A 25,922-nucleotide genomic window follows, 5' to 3' on the forward strand; every position below is an offset into this window, starting at 1 on the left:
CGTCTGCTCATGAATGTAAGTTTCCTGCAGGCAGGATCTTGCCCGTATTCTTCTGTCTGTCCCCAGCCTGTGTCAGGGGAGGGGTACCACAGGCCCCTGGGTCCCCGCCCACCTTCAGCAGGAGTCAGAAAGAAGTTGTGTGCTCCCCCAGGGCCTCCCAGCCCCTATGCTCCATGATAGGTTGCATGTGGCCTAGATAGCCTCATGTTGTAAAGCCACCCTTCATGGCCAGAGACTCTTCGTCTGTATTCCTACCCTTGCCTTTTCCCCAGTCTCTGACCCTCAGATCCCTTTACTGCCTCAGGCTTTCACTACAGACCCTCCCATGTGCCTTCTTGATTTCACTGAGTGACTTCTCTTTGGGGGCCTCTTCCTCGGCAGCCCTGCCACATGGTGGTGGTTTTTCAGCCAGGGCCTAGGGGCCGCTTCACCTGGAGCCAACCACCCTCCCTGTCTTTCCCAAGCTTACTCTCTTCTGCATGTGACTCCAGCTATTTTTCAGCTGCAAACCCCTTAGTCTTATGCCTTCTCATTGTTCCCAGCCCCTGTGATGTTCTAGGTGATGATGTCTAGGCCTAGATGTTCTAGGTGATGATTTCTCAGCTTTTCCTTTATGATTGTGCTATTCTTTCCTAAGAACTCTTGGCGTAATGCAAGTTCACAAAGATTTTCTGTTTCTCCTATGTTTCTTCTTCTAGAAGTTCTTTGGTTTTAGGATTTACATCATGTATATCCATTTTGAGTCAATATTTGTACTAGTACCAAGTGTACATGTAAGTACTTTTTTTGCATGTGGATATCCAAATGCTTCTAGCACCATGTTTTGGAAAAGTGGTCTTTCTCACATGGCTTTGTCTTACACTTTTGTCAAAAGTCAGTTGTCTTTTTGTGTATCAGTTTATTTTTTGGACTCTCTCTTCTACTCTACTGATATGTTTGTCTTTATGCTAATACCATTCTTTTATTATTTCTTTATAATAATTTTTGAAATCACGTAGTGTTGTTTCCATTCAGCTTTGTTTTTTTCATTTTCAGTCAGGTTTAGGTCTTGTGTTCTTGTGTATTTTGATATGTCTTTTAAAATCAGCTTGTCGGTGGCACAGTGGTTTGGTGCCTGCCTTTGGCCCAGGGCGCGATCCTGGAGACCCGGGATCAAATCCCACGTTGGGCTCCTGGTGCATGGAGCCTGCTTCTCCCTCTGCCTATGTCTCTGCCTCTCTCTCTCTCTCTCTCTCTCTCTGTGTGACTAAAATAAATAAATAAATAAATAAATAAATAAATAAATAAATAAATAAAAATCAGCTTGTGAATTTCTGTAAAAATGGCTGCTAGGATTTTGTTTGGGATTGCATTGAATCTAGAGATAAATTTGAGGGAGAATTAACATCTTATTAATACTAAGTCTTCTGACCCATGCATGAGATAGGTCTTTCCTTTTATTTATCTTAAAATTTCTCTCAGCAATATTTATTTTCAGCGTATAGGTCTCTTTCAAAATACAGTTTACTTATGTATGTAAATAAATATATTAATTACATTTCCCAGCTACCCACTTTACTTCATAATCCATGTTAAATTAGTTTTCTACCTCCACAGACACTTAAAGTGTTAAGAGAGTTGGTGGGTACTGGTCCCACCCAAATAACAGAGATAAGCCAAGCAATCTGCTGGTGTGGTGTGCAGTTTTCTGCCCAGGAAAGTACACCTGTCATCTGGTGTTGACCTTCTGGAGTGCCGCATATATGTGATCAAGTCCTTGTTTAAAAAGGTGCTTAATTATCTCCTACCCTTACTACCTCTGTGTATTTTGTTGGGAAAGAAGTAATTAATATGTTTTCATCCTCATTTGGTGTCTGTCGAGTTAAATGTGGCTTATATAGCTACTTTCCCATTAGTCCCTTATGACGTTTGATCCATTTAACCGATAAGGAATAGATTGATATAAGTTTCTCTTGTTTTAGAGTGGGGTAAGTTTGTTTGATGCATTTGCGAAGAACAAAGCAAATGTCTTAAAAATATATTTCAGTTATGCTTTGAACCTGTCACGGGATCTGGGTTTAGTCGACACTGTAATGTTTGTTGATAGCAGATAAGCACATTGTGTAGAGGTGTGCATACATACTGCTGGTGCTTAGGCGGGTCCAAAGGCGTCATGAAGCTCTGTTTGCTGTGTAACTAAGAAGAGCTATGAGGTGAGGGCTTCCAGTCAAAAGAAACAGCAAGTGTCGAGGACTTGCTAGAAAATTAATTTGAGGTTAGTTGTGAAGAACATGTGTATAATGATGTAAATCTGAATTATATTATAAGTAATTGTCAAATGATGGAGATTTTTGGGGGAGATAAACATAATCCTTAGTTTTGCCAGCCGGTTCATTTGGAATTCATATTGAATTAGGGAGGTGATAGTAATGGAGCATATTAATAGAGTATTCTCTTTATTCAAGCAAAAAATGAGTAGCAGTGAGATTGGTGGACAGAGTCTGTGTTTAAGAAGCTTTGGAGTAAGAATAAGTAGTCCTTTGAGTTATGTCTTGGATCTTTCAAAGGAGCCTGTGAAACTTGGTTCACGGAACGAGCGAGTTGAATGCTTTTATTCTGTGAGAAACATGTAAGCTGCTACGCTTTGGAAGCATGGTGGCAGGAACATTTATTCCTAGGAAGAGGGCTTGAATGGAAAGATTTTATTGCATTAGTTTGGAAAGAGGGAAGGATGGCTATTACTGTACCTGGTAACATTCATTGTTGACTCTTTCATCAGAGAGAAAAGGCCAATACTGAATGACTTCCAGGGCTTGAACTTGAGGTAAATTAAATACAGCATTTTTAAGGAAAACTGTCCTCAAGTATAAGTACTGGTGTATTCATCGTTACTGTATTTAGAATTTGGTTCTGTCAAGTATAGCTCTGAAATTATTACATTTTAAATGCCCATTTCAAAAACACTTTGCATTGTGGATGGCTCTATTGGGTTGTGAGAGCAGGTGGCAGATACATGTTTTCTTTGTGCTGTAATATGTAAAATTTAGGAGTTTCCTTCTGTTACCAATCCCTCATCTCTGATGATAGTATGTTAATAGGGTCAGATGTTAGCTTAGTTCACGAAGGGTGTCCAGAAATCAAACTGTTGGTGTAGGCATGAGTTGTCCACCTTGGGCAGCTAGGGTCACGGTCATGGTGCTGGGCTGTCATTGACAGGCGGGTGCCTGGGGAAAAGGTAATGCTCCCTCTTCTCTTCTAATGCCCTAACTGCTCTGGAAGAAAGAGAAGAGAAGTCAGTGAGTTCACGTGACTGTGCTGTAAAGAAGTACAAGGAGCCCCTGCACAGAGATTAATGAAAACTATTTAGAGAACTAAGAGCCAATTTGACCAATTTTTCAAAATGTAGAAATGTGTACTTTAAGTAGGTAAGCAAGGCAGATTGCCATACCAGTAGGACATGATAGCCTTCTCATGTTTTATTCTCATTGTCATATCATTAATGTGAGAAGTTTCTACGCTGCATTTTACCATCACCTGTTTTCCTTACACAAGTAATTGTAAGTAATTTCCTTGGAAATGAATAAAAGTCACGATACAATGCCCCCAAACTAAAGCTATTAATATTAAATATAAATTGTGTCTGTTATGTGACAGTAACATCTCTCTCAGAAATAAGATATTGATGAAGGAGTCAGAAAGGGATATATTTTTGTGTCTCAAAATATTTAAGAATTGTTTACTACATTTATTATATCTTATGATTACAGCTATTTCTCTTCCTCTCCTTTTTAAATGGGTATGTTACTGAGAATATAGAAGAGCAGAAGGAAGGAAAAGTGGGTTGGATGGTAGGAGAGAAAATAATATGAAGTGATGAGACAGGAATTCTTTCGAGTAATACCCAGGGAGCATGAGATCACTGAGGTAACTTTACTACCTGGTGCTTGACTATAGAAAACACAGTAGTGGGACCACAGATAACGAAGCTTGAAGGGACCAATTGAAAAAATAATTAAAATAGACATTCTTTTATAGGTATACTTTCTGGCTATTAATAGACATGTACTTATCAATTATGAAGATATCTTAAGATTTGTTTCACATGTATTTCTAAAGAACATTGCTGTTTTATGTGAATAAAAAAATAGCTCCCCTCCTCAACTAGTTCTAGTCCTTATGTGTTTATTGTATAATTGAGCAACATGGAAAAATAGTATTCACAAAACTTTTTTTGATATCTTCAAAATACACCTTTAGGAACAGGTGTGATACTGTTGACACTCAGCTGCTTCAAAAAGTATTTAGGAAATAAGTTTGTAATAAGTTGAATGTGGTCTAAAAGTCAATGGTATAACTAACTAGTAATGTTAGTTTTTAATAGTATGATGTGAACTTTTACCTCTTTTTCTGTTAGCTTCAGAGTAAATTGAATGAATGTGAAGGCATAGACATTTTCCCATGTTAAACCAGTAGCCACAAAAAGATAAAAATAGTTCCACAAGGGTGTTGCTAGTTCTAAAAGGGAAATTGACTGAAGGAGGGGTGGTGGGAGGGGGAAGGAGAGAAGGAGGGAGGGAGAATGGCGAGTCCAGAGAGAAAACTTGAGTAAGTTTTGTTGCTTATGTAGGATGGTGTCTTAAATTACGTATATAACATTTCATCTACTCTGTGCGACATTAATGTTACATAGTGTTGTGTAACATTAAATTTTATAGATCGTTGTACACTAGATATAATATAGATAACTTAAGAATTTACACACGGTATCATGTAAGAAGAATCACTTCTTGTAACAAAGCTTTCAACTTTATCAGTATCAGTTATCAGTACGGAACCATCTGTGAGACTACCTGTGCACAGTGATTTTATGTATCCTTTTCTTCACTTCTTTTGTTCTGTCAGTTATGTGTCAATCAATGCCATTCACAATATTAATATAAGGATTTTACATCTTTATGTTATTCACTCATTAAATCACCCATAGTGCTATTTCTGATCATCAGTGCTGGACCCAGACCTGAAATAATGGCAGATTTGGGAAGATCTTCCAGTTGGAGCCCTCTCCCACACCGCATGTCTTGTATTGGGGGCAGTTAGCTCTTTGTGCTTGGGAGCTGACTAAGAGAAGTTAATTTTTAGTGACTGTCTATGTGAAATAAAATTATTTTGAAAGTATAAGTCCAGATAAATATCTAGTGTTTTTCCCCCCCTCTGAAAATTATTTCTAAAATATTATTTGTCAATTGAAACTTTAACTCTGGTGTACTATTATTTCCTTGGGTTGATTATACTTCTTCTTTTTTTTAAGGTAAAGTGCAAGTTAAGAGTTCAGACATACAAGTTGGAGACCTCATCATAGTGGAAAAGGTTGATGCATTTTTAATATATTTTAGACATGTCTATGCCAGTGATTAACATTTAGCCTGATTGCAGTAACTTTGAATCTGAAGGAAATTGTTTGAGACAGTTATTTTAAATCTTAACATCTTTGTATACGATATGATGTATGTGAAGAAAAATTTAGATTTTTCTGTAGTCTGTTTTGCTTTAGTACATTTCAGTATGCACAGGTGAAATTGTACTTTGTCTAAAGTAAGTCATGTGTTAACTGCTTAATATTGCATTATCAGAATGATTTCATTTGACCAAAGATTTATATTAGAGGGGATGTCTGGGTGGCTCAGCGGTTTAGCACCTGCCTTCGGCCCAGGGTGTGATCCTGGAGTTCCAGGATTGAGTCCCACATCGGGCTCCCTGCATGGAGCCTGCTTCTCCCTCTGCCTGTGTCTCTGCCTCTCTCTCTCTCTCTCTGTCTCTCATGAATAAATAAATAAAATTTTTTAAAAAAGAATTATATTAGTTAGAACCTGGTTATCATAGGATATGTTTCATTTTCTAAAACTGCCTTTTATAGATAGATGTATTACAATGATTGGATATTAATTCTTGGGGTTTAGAAACTTCAGGAAGGAAAGCTAAATGGAAGTACAAGAATATCAGAAAGAAAAAGCTTAGGTCAATACAGGACAGAGCCATTAAGAGCCATTAAGCCCTTGGTGTCAGAGTGGCAGTCATGCAGTGACCTGGGGAGTGCCTGCACAGGCTGTCTGCTGTGGGTAGAGGTGCTTCTGCATATGCACTGACTTTCCTGAGTGATGGCGAATGGATGGACAGCCTCTTTGTTTTCTTCTTTTTTCTCTTTTTTTGTTTGTTTTTAAGGTGCTTGAACAACTTTTTAAAAATAATGTTTTATGAAGGTGCTTGAACAACTTTTTAAAAATAATGTTTTATGAGAAGTTGTAATAAGGCCTCTTATGAGAATAGTTCAAGTCCTTGGTGCCATCTGGCATGCAGGCCATGTTCTCGGCTTGAGCCACCTTCTGGAGATGGTTGGTACAAGAAGGCCTTTCTCCTCAGGACTAAAGTGGGCTTTATCTCCCTTTATCTCCCTGTATACAGTAAGTGTATACAAAGAGTGTTTGGGGGTATATTAGTCTGATTTTACAAAATAGGAAAATAGAATGTATTGATTTGCACCTCATTTACATAGCATTTGGTTGTATGGACACTGTAAGTTACTAGCTTTTGATCTGTGGTTAGATTTTCAGATGATGTCTGTTCTACTATTACAAAGTGCTTTATGTGCATCCTTATACATACATCTCTGCATGTTTCTGTAGGATAAATGCCAACAAGAGAGATGGTTGAGCTGTATATGAGTGTTTATTACCTCAGAGGTTCTGTGGTCAGGAATTGGGGCATAGCTTGGTGTAGGTCCTCTCTCCGGGTCCTTCTCAGGGCTGCAGACAGCCAGGTGGCCATCACCTCCAGTTCACTTGGGCGTTGTTCAGGGCCCTGGTTCAATGAGCTTTTGGCTGGAGGCCTCCCTTATTCCTGTCTGTTGTGGGGTCAATTGGTGGGGGACAAAGAGGGGGTTGGCTCCACAAGCTGCTCACAGTGGCCTGCCAGGAGAAGATGGGAGCGGGAGCAGCATGGACTCATGGGCGGGGACCTGGTGTCAGCAGTTCTTGTTTCTCTTGTAAGAGGTTGTATGGTGTTGATAGTGGGGTTTGAAGAGCATATAGAGTCTCTCTTTGTGAACCAGGGCGTACTGTTTGGCCTTATTCTTTTGTCTCATTTCCCTTGCTCTGCTGTTGATGCACGTTCTCCTTCCCTTTGCTGCCTAGGTTGATGGAGTGGTGCACCCTTCAGTGCTCCTGTTTTTACTGAGTAATACGTGAGCCCTTCTTAGCCACAGCGCAAGAGCTCATCTCTTCAGTCATATAGAAGGATATGAAAGACATCTAGATCTATGGGCATTGCCCTTGAGCTTCTGTCTGGCCTCCCAGGTGTATTCCATCTGTGAGAGATTGATGAATGCCGTAGACACTTTGTAGACATCCAGGTAAAGGTTTTACTTTAATGTAGTAGCTACATGGGTAGTGCAGTGTGAAGTACTCCAGCACTAGATCAGTATTGTAAACGAGCATGTGTATAGTAGCAGAGCTAGGGGAAGGACTTCTAAAATATTTTCACTAATCATTAGGAAATGTTGTAAACTAAAAAATAGAGGTAGCCCCTGTACCTGATGTACTTTTTCATATTTCCAGTTATATACCCATTTTCCTGTAAAAATTTTCCACAAATTTTGGTTACCTAAGAAGCATAAGTATTAGAAATTTTAGACATAATTTCTAGTAATTGCTGTGTAACAATACATTTTTAGTAGTAGATTTATATTTGTTAAACCAATTTTGTGGTTTTTCTTTTCTTTTTCTTTCTTTCTTTCTTTCTCTTTCTTTCTTTCTTTCTTTCTTTCTTTCTTTCTTTCTTTCTTTCTTTCTTTCTTTCTTTCTTTCTTTCTTTTTTTTAAGATTTTATCTGTTTATTCATGAGAGATACAGAGAAAGAGGCAGAGACATAGGCAGAGGGAGAAGCAGGCTCCCTATCCCAGGACACCGGGATCACATCCTGAGCCAAAGGCAGATGCTGAACCACTGAGCCACTCAGGTGCTCCAATTTTGTGTTTTTTTGTAGTGATAAAAGTTACTGATTGATACAACCTTTATAAAGAAATAGCAACAATATGGTGGCAGATGGCTTTATTTTTTTACCTCTTATTTGAAGGTATTGGAAACACCACTAACCAGAAAAGTAATTTCTCAGTTGTTTGACCATACTGCTTGCTACTCAGAAATTAATGCTTGGGTATTTCCATGGTGGATTTTATGTTGGAGGGTAGCTCTTCTAATTCTATATCCTAATGTGAAAATTTTAGTATATCAGTAGTCGCTGTATGGATATTTAAAAGTGTGCTGACCCAATTTGGACCAGTGTTGTAGGTGTTGAGAGTTGTACAGCTAACAGAAGGGCAGCAGCCTGGGACAGTGGAAGGGAGAAGAATGTGGGCTTTCATGTTAAAGAGATCTGTGTTTAAACTCCTGTTTTTGCAGCTTCTGACTCTCCCTAGGAGAAGCAGATCTTTTGACATGCACTTGAAAAGTGGTAGGCTAGAAGCATGCACAGTCCAGGTTAGATTACGCAGGCAGGACAAAGAAAGAAAATCCGAAGATTGTTTCCTGGCTTAACAAGGAACCCTCCTGAGAAGTATCTAAAATTTTTTAGAAAAACATGTCAATTGAAACATTATTACTTGTGGAATGTGTCAAGTAGGGTAACTGTTTGCAAGAAGAGACTTAGAAGTTGAAGGTTGTCCAGGTCATCTTACAGGTCCTAACATCAGCTCTGAAGTCCAGGTAGGCACAAAGCAGAGCAGAATTGGAGGTGACACTTGAGAGTCCTCCTTCATTATTCAACCTAAACATGTTTTTTTAATAGCTGATTTTGAAAAACAGGTCTTTATACAGGTTTTTTTTTTTTTTGAGGTAATGTAATTTAATAAATGTTTTAAATAATTTAATAAGTATTACAATGTGTATTTTAATACCCAAAACAAACACTACAAAAAATATGCAGAGAGATACAGTCTGAGATACTAAGATGGACTCCTGAAAAGAGTTTAGGTAACCTACAAGAAAGTAAGAAATTTGGAACTGAAGAATGAATACCAGAGAAAATCAACAGAAAATCATAAAATGCAGACTTATGTGCTAATGTGTCAGTAATTACTTTTATTGTGAATAGTCTAAATATACCAATCCTGAGATAGGCAGAGTGGATAAAGACCCAGCCATGTGCCATTCACAAGGAATTCAAATCCAATGACACAAATAGGATGAAGGAAAATAATAAAACGGAAAAGATACACCACAAAAAATTAATCAGAAGTAGGTGGGCCAAATTAATATTTAGTGAAATATAGCTCAGAGTCAAGAAAATGACTAAAAATAAAGAGGGACATCACATAATGATAACAGGGTTATTCATCAAGAAGACAAAATAATCCTTGATTTGTACTCACCAAATAATGAAATCACAAAATACATGAATCAAAAACTGTTGGAGCTGAAGAAAAGAAATTAGAAGTGAGAACTTCAGCCCCACTCTCTGGTTAGAAGTGCCAGGTGGGAACTCAGCAGTGACAGAGAAGATCCTCACTGAATCAGCCAACCAGATCTGACATCTACAGACCACTCTCCTAAATAGGAGGAGAGCATACGTCTATTTCAAGTGTCCACAGAACATGCACCAAGATAAAACATATCCATAAAACCTCAAAAAATTGAAAAGAATTTGAAACCATACAGCATACAGCATGTTATTTCATCATAGAAAATCAAATTAGGAATTCATAACAGCACAGCAATAGGAGAACTCTAAAACATGTGGAAAGTGAACAGTGTACTTTAGTTGTGGGATAAGGATTTGTGAATATATACATAACTGCATGAAAATGAAAATACAACAAAGTACACGGAATGCATGTATGGCAGTGCTGAAAGGGAATTTCATAGTAGTCAGTGCTGACATTAGAAAGAAGTAAAGATCTCAACTTAATAATCTAAGTTCCTGGCTCAGGAAACTAGAAGAAGAAAAAGAGCAAAATTAAATCAATGCACACAGAAGGAAGGAAATAATAAAGATAAGAGCAGATCAATGAAATTGAAAATAGGAAGACAAGATAACAAATCAATGAAAGCGAAAGCAATCACCAATCTCAGGAATGACAGAGGAGACATTACTGCTCCTTCTGAGCCATTGAAATGGTCACTACAGAATGCCACCAACAGCTGCAATCTAGTCTATACACCCGCTTAGGTGATGGACCAGTTCTTCCCAAATCACAAACTATCCAAACCCAGTCAAAATGAAACAGATAATAGGAATGGTTCTACAAACAGTAAGGAAATGGAATGAGCAATTTAAAATTTCCAAGAAGGAATTATCTAGGTCCAGATATTTTCATTGAAGAATTCCTTGAGACCTCTAAAGAAGATTTAGTGTCATTTTTGCACAGCAGTTTCCAGAAAATAGTTGAGGATGGAACACTGCCTAGCCTATGTTAGGAGGCCAGTTACTAGGGATGCCTGGGTGACTCAGTGGTTGAGTGTTTGCCTTCAGCTCAAGGCATGATCTCAGGATCCCTGCAGGGAGCCTGCTTCTCCCTCTGCTTAGGTCTCTGCTGCTCTCTCAGTCTCTCATGAATAAATAAATAAATCTTAAAAAAAGAAAAAGGAGTCTAGTTACTGTCCTCATACCAGCACAAGACAAAGCATAACAAAAGAAATCCACAAATATCCCTCATGAAAATAGACAAAAAATTTTTTTTAATAATTGCCAATTGATAACAGCAATATATATAGAAAATGCTATATCATGACAAAGTGGAGCTTATTCAGAGTACTGAAGGCTAGTTCAACATTCTAAAATCACCCAGTGTCATCCACTCTATGACAGACTAAAAATTATATGATCATAACAGCTGATGCAGGAAAAACATTTGACTACATCTAAGACCCATTCATGATAAAAACTCTCCACAGTTTGGATTAGATGATAATTGCCTTAATTATGCTTAAAAAGCTTCTGTAAAAACATAACAGCCAACATCATATTTAATGGTGAAATTCTGAATGCCTCTCTTTCAGATTGGGAGTAAATCAAGGATGTTTGTTCTTGCCACTCTTAATTCACTATTAACATTTCTAGCTACATAGAATAAGACAAGTAAAGGAAATAAAAGGAATTCAGATTGGAAAGGAAGAAATAAGAATGTCCCTGTTTGTGGATGACATGATTATGTACATAGACAATCCCAAGGAACCTATGAAAAACCTCCTGAACTAATGATAATAAGTAGGTTCAGCAAAGTGGCAAATTACAAGGTCACCACTCAAAAACCAATCCCATTTCCAACATGTGGAAACAAATAAAAACTGAAGTACTCTTATAGTCCCTACTATGAAAACAAAATCATAGGTATGCTAAAAAAAATAACAGTGTGCTCATGAAAGTAATGAAAGACACTCTAGTCTTGGGTTGGAACATTCTGGTTTTCCTAAAATTGAATATAGGTTTAATACAATTCCCATTAAAATCTCAGCAAGGTTTTGTTTTTATTTTTTTAGACGAAAAAGCTTATTCTAAAACTAATTTGTAAAGGCTAAAATGGCAAAAACAGTCTTGACAAGGAGGATAAAGTGAGAGGGATCACTTCCTGATGTTATGGAATGCTATCTAGCTATAGTTATTAATACTGTGTAAGAAGAGTAGAAACAAAGGTAAGTGGAACATTGCAAAGGACCCAGAAATAGATACACACAGATGCTCAAGTGATTTTTGATGAAGTGCAAAAGCAATTAAAATGGAGAAAGGTTAGCCTTTTCAACAAATGAGGCTGGAGCTAGTAGACATACATGGGTTAAAAAAAATGAACCTACTCTAAATGTTACGCTTTATATAGATATTCAATAAAAATGGATCATGGAATTTGTCTTTTTCTAACTTATTTCACTCAGCGTGATACCTTCTGGCTCCATCCACATCATTGCAAATGTCAAGATTTCATTCTTCCTGATAGCTGAGTAGTATTCTGTTTGTGTGTATACACACACACACACACACACATACACACACACACACACACTCCATCTTTATCCATTCATTAGTCAATGGACACTTGGGCTGTCAGAGAAAGACAAATACCATGTGATCTCACTTGTGTGGAATTTAAGAAAACAGATGAACGTTGGGAAAGGGAAAAGAAAAACAGGAGAGAGGGAAACAAGCCATAAGTGACTCTGAACTACAGAGAACAAACTAAAGGTTGATGGAGGGAGGTGGATGGACTTAGATGGGTGATGAGCATTAAGGAGGCACTTGTTGGAATAAGCACTGCGTGTTGTATGTAAGTGATAAAATCACTGAACTCTACTCCTGAAACCAATGTTGCACTATATATTAACAAAATTTAAGAAAAAAAATGGATCATGGATTTAAATGAAAATTATCGAAGTGTAAAAACTTAAAAAAAATTAAGGAGAAAATATTCAGAATCTAGTGTAGAAAAATTGTTCTTAGGCACCAGAAGCACAATTCATAAAAGAAAAAAACTGGTAAGTTGCATCTCATTAAAATTAAAAGTTTGTGCTTATGAAAGATGCAATGAAAACACAGGGTACAGGTGAGGAAAAGACTTACCACCATACTATACCATCTAGAATATGTAAAAATTCAACAGTAAAGAAAAATCAAATTAGAAAATGAGTAGAAGATGGAAGAGACTTTTCTCCAAAGAAGACTACAGATGGAATATAAGCACATGAGAAAATATTCCATGTCATTAGTAATCTGTAAACAGATTAAAACCCAGTGAAATATCAGGACACACTGAGTGAATGGCTACCGTGAAGACTGATAACAACCCCAGATGCTAACTAGCAGTGATGTGAAGAAAATAGATCACTCCTACATTTCAGGTGAGATTATCAAATGTTACACTTATTCTAGAAAATCATTAGTCTCCTAAAAAATTAAATATGCAATTATTATATGACCCAGCAGTTGAACTCTTGGACTTTTTAACACAAAAAATGTTAATTTAAGTTGGCATAAAAGGCCATACATGAATGCGTATGCCTGCATTATCCATACTAGCCCCAAATCAGACACAGTCCATATGTCCTGAATGGGTGGGAGGGTCAGAGAAACAGTTGTACATCATACTAGGCTGTATAATGTTAATAAAACACAGGTCTCTTCTGTGTGATTCCTTGTCTTGAGGAAAGGACAAATAGAAAGTATCCAATGATTGTTTGAAGTTACCTAGTTTATTTATGACTGCTTCACAAAAGGTAAAACGGGAAGAGAATAAAGAGTAATGGTCTGAAAGTGAAATTAAGAAAAAAAATCCATTATAGTGTTAAAAAAGATAAAATACTTATAAGTTAAATTATTGTTAAGAATAAACAACAAAGCAGTGTTGAAATATACTAAAGACCTCCATAAATGGAGAGACATTCCTTTTTTTAAGATTTTATTTATTCATGAGAGAGGCAGAGACATAGGCAGAGGGAGAAGCAGGCTCCCTGTGGGGAACCCGATGTGGGACTAGACCCCAGGATCCAAGAATCACACCCTGAGCTGAAGGCAGATGCTCAACCGCTGAGCCACCCAGGCATCCCGACATCCTGTGTTCATGGATTAGAAGTACTAATATTGTTAAAATGGCAGTACTCCCCACATTGATCTGCATGTTTGGTGCTATCCCTCTCAACATCCCAGCTGACTTCTTTGCAGAAATTGAGAAGCCAATTTAAAAATTCATGTGGAAATACAAGGGACCCAGAATAGTGAAAACAGTTTTTAAAAAGGTGAATAAAATTATAGTATTCATACTTCTCCATTAAAACTTTATTCAGAGTTATAGTGATCTAGACAGCATAGAACTGGCATAAATTCAGAATTGAGTTTGTGAGTAGTTGCTTTTCAAGAAATGTGTATTTAGTGGGTACTTTTCTTTTGACCCACTACCGTTTGTGAGATTCTTCCATTTTGTTGTGTATAGCCATAATTCGTTCATTTTGTCTTTTATCCATTCTGGTGGTGGCTATTTGGATGGCTTTTTTGTTTTGCCTATCAGAAGTGATTGTAACATGTCATACCTTTTGGCTCATTTGAGCACACATTGCTATCGTATATATACCTAAAGAGTAGAGTTGTTGGATTTTGAGGTATGTGATGCACCACTTTAGTAGGTACTGCAAATGATTTTGTAAGGTTGTGAACAAAATTAGATTCTAATAAGCGGTGTGTAAGAGTTCCTGTTGCTTCATGTTTCCCAACAGTTGGCATTGTCTGCCTTTTTAATTTAGCATCTCCAATATGTATGTAGTAGTTGTGGTTTTAGCATACCTTTTCTTGAAAAGTAATAAGGTTAGACACCTTTTCACATGATTTTGAGAATCTTTTTTTTTTGTTTTTGTTTTTTTTTAAAGATTTTATTCATTCATGAAAGACCTAGAGAGAGAGGCAGAGACACAGGCAGAGGGAGAAGCGGTCTCATGCAGGATCCTGGGACTCCTGGATCATGCCCTGAACCAAAGGCAGACGCTCGATCACTGAGCCGCACAGGCATCCCAATTTTGAGAATCTCTTATTTGGAAAGAGCCTGTTAAAATCACTTCGCATTTTTCTTCTAAGTTATCCCTTCTTTTCTTAACAGTTTATAGGCCTTTATATATTCTGGCTGGGAGTTTCTTTTTTTAAAAAAATTTTAAAAAGATTTTATTTATCTATTCGAGAGAGAGAGAGAGAGAGAGAGAGAGAGAGAGGCAGAGACACACAGGCAGAGGGAGAAGCAGACTCCAGGCAGGGAGCCCGATGTGGGACTTGATCCTGGTCTCCAGCATCACACCCCCGGGGTGATGGTGGCGCTAAACCGCTAAGCCACCACCTGGGCTGTGGCTGGGAGTATCTTATTAGTTACATGTTGCAAGTATTTTTTTCCTCCCTGGTGTGCTTTGTTGAACAGATCTTTTTTTTTTTTTTTTAAATATTTTATTTATTCATGAGAGATACACACAGAAAGAGAGGCAGAGACACAGGCAGTGGGAGAAGCAGACTCCATGCAGGGAGCCTGACGTGGGACTCGATCCCGGGTCTCCAGGATCACACCCTGGGCTGAAGGCGGTGCTAAACTGCTGAGCCACCGGGGCTGCCCCTGAACAGATCTTCTTAATTTTGATGAAGTCCGCTTTATTAATCTTTTCATTTATTGTTGGGGTTTTTTGTTATGTTTTTTTAAATTTTTGGTTGTGGAGAAGATGGAGTCTTTTTAGGTTTGGTGGGGAAGAAATATTCCCTACCAAAAAGCCATGAAAATATTCTATAATATTTTTAGGGCTTTATTGTTTTGACTTTGACATTTAGAAGGAAAATTCATTTGGAATAGATTCTTATGTTTTGATTGATACAGAGATGTAGCATTTGTTATCTCCTGTCATCTCCTGTATATATCGAAGTTTCTCAACACTGTTTAGTGAAAGGATAATTCTGTCACTGCTCTGCAGTGGCACCTTTCTCTTTTTTTTTTTTTTTAATTAATTTTTATTGGTGTTCAATTTACCAACATACAGAAAAACACCCAGTGCTCATCCCGTCAAGTGTCCGCCTCAGTGCCCGTCACCCATTCCCCTCCAACACCCGCCCTCCTCTCCTTCCACCACCCCTAGTTCGTTTCCCAGAGTTAGGAGTCTTTATGTTCTGTCTCCCTTCCTGATATTTCCTAACATTTCTTTTCCCTTCCTTTATATTCCCTTTCACTATTATTTATATTCCCCAAATGAATGAGAACATACACTGTTTGTCCTCCGATTGACTTACTTCACTCAGCATAATACCCTCCAGTTCATCCACGTTGAAGCAAATGGTGGGTATTTGTCGTTTCTAATGGCTGAGTAATATTCCATGGTATACATAAACCACATCTTCTTTATCCATTCATCTTTCGATGGACACCGAGGCTCCTTAGTGGCACCTTTCTCATTAATCCAGTATCCATTTTCATGTGGACCTCCCTTCTGGATCTCTGTGTTTACATTGCTTATAATTACCTATCTTTTTTTCTTTTTAAGATTTTATTTATTTATTCATCAGAGAGAGAGAGAGGCAGAGACACAAGCAGAGGGAGAAACAGGCTCCATGCCGGGAGCCTGACATGGGACTTGATCCCGGGTCTCCAGGATCACACCCTGGGCTGAAGGCGGCGCTAAACCACTGAGCCACCAGGGCTGCCCTATAATTTAATTACCTATCTTAATGAAATGCCATCTTGCCTTCACTGTTCTAGTTTAATATTTTAGTTTTGGTATATTGTAGACTTAGCCAGCCTTCTGTGTTTCTCACATTTGTCTTATTCATGCTTGGCCTTTGGATTTCCCTGTAAATATTAGGAATACCTTGTCAATTCCTCCCAAAAAACATGTTAAGAATTTGATTGGGCTTATGTTAAATATATAGGTCAATTGATGGGCATATGACAGACATCTTTGCATCCTGATTTTAGGAAATGATGTGTACTCTAGGTTTTATTTAAATTCTTTCAGTAATGCTTGATAGCTTTCATTTAGAGAACTTGACTTGCTTGTCTTTTGTTGGTTATAGTCTAACCTTAGTTTTTCTTACTAGTGAAATGGGCATATTTAAAAAATACTTTCTTGCTGTCCATTACTTGTATGTATATACTTGCTTTCTGTGTCACTAATTTTTGTTTTAATATTTGCTTATATCCTCGTACTTTCTTTGGGGTTCATTGGCTTTTTTCCCCTTACTTTCAAGTGGATATTTAGCTTGTATTTTTAGCTTCCGTTATATATTGTGTGCGTTTATTTTTATCTGTTTTCCTCAACATTTTTCTTTGGCTTTGGCAGAATGGTTTCACACACTTTGCTATGTTGAGTTTTTGTTATCATTCAGTTAAAAATATTTTCTAAATTACATTGTGGTTTCTTTTTTGACCTATGAGTTCTTTAGATCTTAATAATTGATCCTTCTTGTTCTTGTTAGAAAGAGATAGCTTTGGCCCACAACATATCATTTTCACCTTGAATGACTTATATTTGTTTTTATTGCTTGGTTACTGACAAGTAATCCATTTATCATGTGTGGGTAAATCTTTACTTAGTTCCCCAAAAATACAAGTACTTCATGAAATCCTGTGACGTGTTCTTACCATGTATTTTTTCTTTAGTTTGATACAGCTTTTCCAATTGACAAAATTATTAGTAATGATTAAATAAATGTATGGATAGCAAATACTCATATAAGCTTATATGCTTGTAAGTACCTTTAAGTCTTTTGTCCTTCTCTGCTTGATAAAAGAGTCTCTCTCAAATTTGTAGGGCTTATTTTTTTTTTGTTTGCTAAGTTGTACACTTATTCCTTTATTCACCGTTGAGTAAATGTTTTATTTATGATATGTTCTGTTTTGTGTTAGGCTTTGGAGGAATTCTGTTCTCACTTTGTAGGGTTATTTAATCTAATAGGGAGGGGGCATAATTTTTTATAGGACTAAAATTGCTATACTGTATGTATGAGTTCAGTTAACAAAGAGGACACAGAAGAGGCAATATTTATCATTTTTCATAAATGGAGCAGTTTTCAGGTCATCCCAAATGCCGTTTCATGGTTTGTTAATGAGAGAGAATTGTAAAGAAATTCAACTAAAAAATGAATTTAAATATAAATTATACAAATTAATGTTCATTGCTTCAGCATAAATTTTAATTCTGACTTTTTTATTTTTACTAGCTATTTCTGCTTTGTAATGAAATTGTATTACTTTATAAGCTTACATATAGATAATTAGTGTTTTATATTACTCTCTGCAGAATCAAAGAATTCCATCGGACATGGTATTTCTTAGGACATCAGAAAAAGCAGGTATTTTTATTTGTATTTAAATTGCTGGTCATTTAGTATTTTAGTTTAATTTTCATTTTGAAAGGTAAAAGTTAAATTTATTCTTACAAAAAGTTTTCTTCAAATGATGATACATTGAATTCGTTAATCCTGAATCACATTTCACTGTTGATATTTAAAATGGTGATCTTTACTGTAAATATTTGTTTTAAAAAAATACAGTCCTATCACAACCTTTATATCAAATGAGTGTTTTCATTCAAAGCTGTTTGATATCCAAGTAATTAAATGGTGATGTTGCTCAAAATTTGATTGCTAGTCTGTATTTTCAGTTTTATTAATTGAGCAAAAATTTATTTACCACTTACTTTGTGCCAGGTATTACTTTTTGTTTTGTTTTGTTTTGTTTTGTTTTTGTGCCAGATATTACTTGTTGCATCAGATACAAAGGGAATGAGACTGAATTTTTCCCTTCAAAGAGGTCATGATCTACTTATGTATGGATATACATACATTGACAGTAATACTCTGATTATATAGATACTTTTAAGAGTTATAAGATGGGTGGGGGTAACAGGAGAGGAAACAGACAATTTGCTTAGGTGAGTGGGTTTCACAGGGTAAATGATATTTATATGACCTGAGCTCTCACCAGTAAGAAGATGGTGGAAAGGGGGTAATGAGATGGAAGCCTCATGTGGTCAAGGGAAAGAACTGTGTGTTGGAAATCAGGAAACCTAAAGTCTAGTCTGCTTAGGTCAATTCTTAATTATGTGATCTAGATACATGGTCACGCATTTTCATAATGTCTAAAATGATGAGAGGTGAGGCACCTGGGTGGCTCAAGCAGTTGAGCATCTGCCTTTGGCTCAGGGCATGATCCTGAAGTCCTGGGATTGAGTCCCGCATCAGGCTCCCTGCAGGGAGCCTGCTTTTCCCTCTACCTATGTCTCTTCCTTTCTCTCTGTATCTGTCATGAATAAATAAATCTTTAAAAAAAAAATGAGAGGTTTATCAATACCCAAGTTCCTTCTGTGTTGCATTTCTGACTTTGTTGAATAAATGGACAATATTTTTATAGGAAGCTTAGATTGGAAGCTCAATATATATGTCTTATTATTTGTAGTGTAAAAACTCTAGAAATGGCAAAGTTAAATTTTAGAGTTGTTAATTTATTTTATTATTTTTTTTAATTTTTAAATAATCTTTACACCCAATATGGGGCTTGAACTCATGACCCTGAGATCAAGAATCACATATTCTTCCAACTGAGCCATCAGGTGCTAGAGTTGTTAATTTAGCTTTTTCTCCATATATAAACAGCATTTTTTCCAAAGGACATTTTAAGTCATGAGAAAGAAAAATGTTTTTTCATCAACTGTAGTTATGGTTATTTACATTTTAAGATGAGGCTGCCATTAACAGAAGAGTTCAGCTACACCTAATAATCAATGTGCTTGATGTCCTTTTTTGTTTTTTTTAAAGATTTTATTTATTTATTCATGAGAGACACAGAGAGAGAGAGAGGCAGAGACACAGGCAGAGGCAGAAGCAGGCTCCATGCAGGGTGCCTGACGTGGGACTTGTTCCTTGGACCTCCCCTTGTTCCTGGGATCAGGCCGTGGGCTGAAGTCGGCGCTAAACCACTGAGCCACCCGGGCTGCCCTGCTTGATGTACTTTATGTATTGTTTTACTGATCAGAGGTTTTCTTCTTCCTGTGGAGCAGACTACAGAGCTCCTCTTGCAGTCCATTTCTCTTTCTTCTCAGAAATACAACTAGACTCCCTTTTCTGTTAGATTGGGCTGGTACATTGAGGTCTCGCCAAAGGAGATGCGCTGAGGCTGGTGTGCTGAGGTCTGGCCAAAGGAGGACAGCTGACAGTCTTGTGTGCCACTTCCAGGCCTAGTTTTAACCTCTTTTGTAGCTGTTGACTCTTTCCTTCCCAGCGTCAGTTTAGTGTCCATGACTAGGGTAATCTTAGAAGCTATTCTTCAGCCTGGGTTCATGAATGACTGTGGAACAGAGCTCTCTCCTCTCCCATTACCAAGTGATTCTATAAGGGAGATATTTAAGTACCCAAACTGCAAGGTTTATCATTAATAGTAGCTCATGTTCCCTTAACATCTGCAGTGCTATGGCCGGCAGTGGACTGCAAGCTCTGCCTTGCTTTCACTTCTTGCTTATATAGAGCCTCAAAGTCACTGGCATGAGACATGAAGACCTTTTAGGTGTTCCTGGGCATATGTGCAGCTCTGCACAGGCAGGTGGCTTCTGGGCTCCCAGGAATGTGTTAGGATTTGTCAGAGCCTCCTTTACATCGTCTGATTTTCTAGATTTTCTTTTAAATTTTTTGGTCACCTTGTTTACCACAGTTCTGTCACCAGATGAAGTAGCTGTGATGTTAAACAGTTGCTACTGATAGTTTTCTGATGAACAGTCCAGAGAAAACACTGTTGTTGATATATGTGCTCTGGGTCAGGTCAAATCCAGGCAAAGCCCTAATTGGTCAAGTGATTACAGTTCTCTGGACATGGATTTGAGGACCCCAGCCCTGATTTGTCCCCATCAGTGGCTGCTAGAATTTCAGTTTTCTCAGTCACCGTGGAACCATAGGCTTAGGGGGAAGAGGGTTTGGGAGTGGGAGAAGACAGAACACTACACAGCTCACTCTCACTCAGCTCGATTTAGCTGTGTTTCTTGAGTAAATGCACCTGAGACTGTTGCAAGTCTTTGATTATTCTCCAGAATTCTGAAAAGGTTGCTTTTGATGATTTTTTTACTGATGGTCCCAAAATTACGGAGGAGTGGATTTTCAGAGATTTTTTTAACACTGTCATCCCTGTTTACATCACCTATTTGTTTAAGATTTGTTTGTCTTTGTTTCTAAATGTATTCAGTGTAATGAATAGCAAAAATGTTTACGTTTGAGAGATGGTTTTATATTAATTGACCTTTTAATGACTGTGGTAGAAATGATCCTGAATATGGAAATATATAGATAATTAACTTAAAAAGAAATACAGGTTGTGTTAGGAGATAAAAGATGAAAAATAACCACTTTAAAGCTGGAAGATGATGAGAACTGTCCATTTTGTAGAGGAGGAGTCTGAGGGCTGGACAATATGAATGCCTTGTTGAAGATGTGACTAACAGCAGTTTACGTTCTTCAGCCTTTGAATGACTTACAGCAGCAACACATAAATAGAATATTCAAGCATTAAGCATCAACAAGATACTCTTTATTACGTTAGCTTTGTGTAAAGGACATTCTATCTAAACTGATGATTTTTAAAAACATTTTCTTTCCCTCTAGTTTTCCCTTGGGTTTCATGTTGTAGGGACATGTGGTAGTGTAATGATAATCAGTCTTTTGGAGGTCCTGGATCTCACTGAGATTCTTAAGAATTATCACCTTGTTCCCCAAAAAATTGTACATAATGTGCATGTATGCTAATTATTTTTATTGTTTCATATATTCCTGTTAGATTATTATTGGATCTGACTTAGACATTATTATAGTCTGTTTAAGCTTACAGTTCTATCATATTTCTTAGTTTTATTATTTTTTTCTATCAAATTTAAATTGTTAAAACTATTACTGATTACAGATATACAGACCCTAAAATGTTAGATTGCTATTTCATGCTCTTATTCTTTTTTATAAAATAGACAAATACCTTACCTGCTGGATAAAATATGTGTCATAATATTGCTTTAAATCAGGAATTCTTAGCTTTAGAAATTCTGTTTCTGTGACTTAAGTGATTATTTTAAATTTTTTAATTGTCTCGTTTTCAAAAGTACACATATTCAGGATTGTTTACCTGCTAACGCTATTGATATTATTTTCCTACTTGTCAGTTTTAGTTCAGGAGAATCTGACAGTACATTATCTATTAAAATAAAATAAAATAAAAATCTTCAAGCCTTAGCCAGCATAAAAGTGTTAAATCTATGTGGTGTGTCCAAGTTTGGACAGTTGCAACTCAGGGAGTCTCTGTGGTGTCATATTGACTGTGTATTAACACAGGGCCTTCTGTGGGGCCAGCTTCTGCTTGTTTAGAATGCAGATGAAGCTGTTGATGGATCTGGGGACTGATGGCTTAAATTCCAATTAATCAATGGCTTCATCAGTTTCTTAATTCAGATCAAATATCTCCTGAATGCACACAATTCTTTTAGTGGTATTAAGAGAAATTAATGCTTTAGAACTAATTTTCATCAATCTCTTATAAATGCCAATATCTTTTTCACTTGTCTCCTAAGTGATGACATTATAGTTTAAGTGTTAGGACATACTACAATAGCTCAGCCGTCACCTGTTTGTGGGGTGGGGGTAGGTAATGACACTGTGCTCATCCACATTGTCTCCTTGGTGCTATTCATCTTCCCACCAGCTTAAAAATTTCATGCAGGGTCATTAAGTCATATAAATGATTTAGAAATCAAGTTTAGTGGCAAACGATCTGGTATTACATATGCGAAGTCAATGTCTATTTTTCTTTTGTCGATCATATACTGTACCCATCTCTTTCAGAGCTATTGGGTACGTGAGCCCTTGCAAGCAATCTCCTAATATTACAGGATAACTTATCACGGTATATGACAGACTCTGGTGCTCTGTCTCATCGTGTCCCATCAGTTACTTTATCACCACTTGATGCCGCTCTCCTGTGTGACACGTAGCCTAGTTGATCTTAATTTGATTGTCATTAAACCTGTCCTTTCCTGTCAGCTCTTGTCAATTATACAAAATAAAATCAAGTATTCATAAGAAGTCTGTAACGGGATATAAGCAGACCAATTTAATAATTCATTTTTGCTGAGTCTTCACTGATCTCCATGGTAGCTACTGCTTGCTGTTAAACATTATTAGATATAGTACGTGTAAGACACAGCAAGTTGGCCATACTCCTGATTTTGCTACAGTTGATTCTCTCTTTTTAAATCATATAATTTACTGCGAGGTTAATAATATTAACCGTACTCAAAGATAAGTAATATGTCCATTGCCCTTAAGTTTTTAAAACAGCATATAATTATTTAACGTGAAGCATGTCCTTTTTTCTTTTTTTTTTTTTTCCTTCCTTTTTTCTTTAAAGAAAGACAACTATATTACTTCCGGTGTTTAATAATTTTATGGAACTTTGGTACTCGTTTCATTTTTATTGTTTATTTATTTCTAAAAATTTTACTTATTTATTCATGAAAGACATGGAAAGAGAGGCAGAGACATAAGCAGAGGGAGAAGCAGGCTCCCTGTGGGGAACCCGATGCGGGACTCCATCCCAGGACCCTGGGATCCATGCCCTGAGCCTAAGGCAGACAGACGCTCAGCCACTGAGCCACCCAGGTGCCCCTTAGTTTCACTTTTAGAAACATAGAATATTTGAAATATAAGAGACTCTAGAGATTCTCCCTTCTTATTATTTTATATGTTAGAAAGCAAACCTAGAGTAGAGCTGTTGGCAGTGACATCTCAAAGTACGTGTCAGACAGAATGTAGAATTCAGTCCCTATGAGGTTATCTTTTGTATCAGAACACACACAAGCACACACATGCATATATATAAACATGCATATATTTAAGAGGAAAATATCAACTTTGAAATAGCATCCACTGCAAATTTTCGTATGCTCCTTTTTAGCTGAAACCAGTTTGTAAAATAGTCTACTTATGATAGGTCTTTTGACAAGTAATGCATAACAAAATTTATTTATGTACTTAGATATATTTTTCAAAGTACATATAATCAGACAAAGGTCTCCTAATAAGTCTTCACTGGATACAGTAGATGACTCAGAAATCATTTTATTTTATAGTTCTCCATCTTACTATACCTTAGGAGAGTGACTTGGCTTCTGTGAGTGTCCTAGAATCAAACTGGTAGTATTAGTGCCCGTGGCAGAGAGCAGTTAAAAGAATTAGAAGTATAATAGATGAAGGGTTTGCGTGGGGCATGTTTCAGATACTGAACTATGATTAGTTGAAAGTGCATTAGCTGACAGAGAAAAGTAGTAAGAGAGCAAGAAAATGCTCGTGATGTGGAGGACTGCATTTCTTTCAGAGGGTTCCAGGGAGAATGAGGCTAGCACAGATGTGGGTTTGCACAGACCCATCTTAGTTTTAGGACATTGTGTAAGAGGTGTTCTGGACTGGGCTCTGTGAAGATACTTTCTGGCATGTCTACCTTAACTAGTTCCCCCAAATTGAGAAATAGTAGCTAAATAAGCTCCTGGTATATGGCACTCACTGGCAGAATTTCATAGATTTTCCTCTAAATTTTAAAACGCACCTCCAAATTTGATGTTTTCCACTGTGCAGATGAAAACTTTATTGAGGTGAGGTCACTGGACAAGGAGCACTTGTGAGTGAGATACAGAGCCAGTGCTCAGCCCAAGGCTGGTCTTCTGCTGTGCTGTGTCGGGCCCTGAGAACAGCAGCATCTCCTAGAGCACTGCTGGCACCTTGGGCCCCAGCTTTCTTCATTGTGGTGGTCTGGTCTGTCTTACACGCCATAGGGTGCTGAACGGTATTCCTGCCTCATATCGCTAGGTGCCAGTAGCACCCTCTTCCCTGCCCAGCTTTGAAAATAACGTCTCCAGAAGTTTCCAAGTGCCCTCTGGGGGCAAAATCACCCCTGGTTGAAAAGCACTACAGGACTTTTTATTTTTTTTCTTTCATTGAAGAGAACCCCTAAGATAAATTAAGTGTTCAGTTCCGTTTCTTTTGAGAGTAATTGTTTTACTATTTTTCAGAGATCTTTCTCAGTAAGAACAAATTGATTCTGTGGCATTTGACTCCATTGGGAAGAAGCTTCTGCTCCACACCAGTGCAGCCAAGAATTCAGAGACTGGCTTCATGTTCTTGCTACCAGCTCCATGCCCTTACTACCCTGCCAAGCCAGGGCGGCACCCTGCAAAGAGTGTCCGTTAGTCGCTCATTTCCCCAGGCCTGGTGGGCTGAGTCTCCCTTCTGTTGATCAATTTCCCTTCAGAGGCAAGAGCTATGCCCAGTTTTGACAAACTGGGAGTAATGGGGCCCCAGCAGGTCCCCCACCAGCTAGCTTATAAAGCAGAAGTAATATGCCTGGGGGGGCTACCACAGCCCCTCTCCTAACCCCAGCACCCACTTAGAAGCAAGGAAGGTGCCACTGTAGATCAAGCTGGCTGCCCCCTTTCATTCTCCAGTGCCGTGACCCAGAGGTTCTCTGGGGGGAGGGCCAGAGATCTTTGCAGACCTTGCTGAAGTTCATGCCTAAGGGTGGTGGTGAAAACCATGGAGAGCTTGGTGGCCAGCTGTTCACAGGGCCTGTGATATACACCGACAAAGGACGTGGAAGCCCGGTGAGAAATTTTACTGCCAGTACCAGGGTAAGAGTCCCACTGGTTCACACTCAACACTGTGTGTGTGTGTTAGGCTACTCTGTTCAGGGGCAGCCAGAGTGGGGCAGTCTTACAGGCTTCCTAAGCAAATTTCTGGATGTGCTGCTTAGTCCAGTGGTAGTTCCTGGGAGGCTGAGCTTAGAAATGAAATCACAGGCCTCCTTGTTGGTCTAGAAGATTGCACAGATGCCAAAACCATAGCTGTGGTCCCAGGAGTAGACATAGAGAACCTCCAAGCTGCTGGTCCATCCCTGAATGAACCAGGGGTAGAATCACGAACTGACTTCTGCACTGGGGAGAATAGCATCCAAGCCACATGTGTCCAGCGGAAAAGGGTGAAAATCTGACTGATTGCATTCAGACACCACTTTTGGCCAACAGAAGGTTGATGTGAGGCTCAGAGCAGCCCCTAAAAAGCCAGGAATAAAAATCTGGTCGGTGACACAGGGCATGCTACAGGGGAAATTGATGTAACAGAATTAGGTTAGCCAAGTCACTAAAAAATAAAGTTATCTGAACAACAGCCAGCCCTCAAATACAGTTTTTGATGTTTGTATAACACAATTCAGAGTGTTCACTAATCAACTGTAGTGAATTTTGTGTGATGGTACAGCAGAGGGGTTTGAAGTCAGATGGACCTCAAGGTGGCATTGTGCTGTTCATTCTGCCCTCATCAGTGAGGCCTCTGAGCTTGGAAGAGGGGCATGTCACCTGCCTACTGTCTGATAGGGTCTC

The 25,922-nt window shown here is 38.0% G+C and overlaps 1 protein-coding gene across 3 annotated transcripts in view; it reads left to right on the top strand.

The window, feature by feature from the left end:
* The window catches only part of ATP9B (ATPase phospholipid transporting 9B (putative)), a 240,173-nt gene that overhangs the window by 54,415 nt on the left and 159,836 nt on the right, over nucleotides 1–25,922 (top strand). For 2 of the 3 annotated variants that reach the window (XM_041739641.1, XM_041739643.1), the window contains exons 6-7: nucleotides 5,288–5,346; nucleotides 17,769–17,820. The exons of the other annotated variant lie outside the window; for it this stretch is intronic. In XM_041739641.1, the coding sequence (XP_041595575.1) occupies nucleotides 5,288–5,346; nucleotides 17,769–17,820 (111 nt within the window). The remainder of the gene's footprint in view (nucleotides 1–5,287; nucleotides 5,347–17,768; nucleotides 17,821–25,922) is intronic. 3 annotated transcript variants of the gene reach the window in all.

This window comes from Vulpes lagopus, chromosome 24, assembly GCF_018345385.1.
Source record: "Vulpes lagopus strain Blue_001 chromosome 24, ASM1834538v1, whole genome shotgun sequence".
Classification (NCBI taxonomy): Eukaryota; Metazoa; Chordata; class Mammalia; order Carnivora; family Canidae; genus Vulpes; species Vulpes lagopus.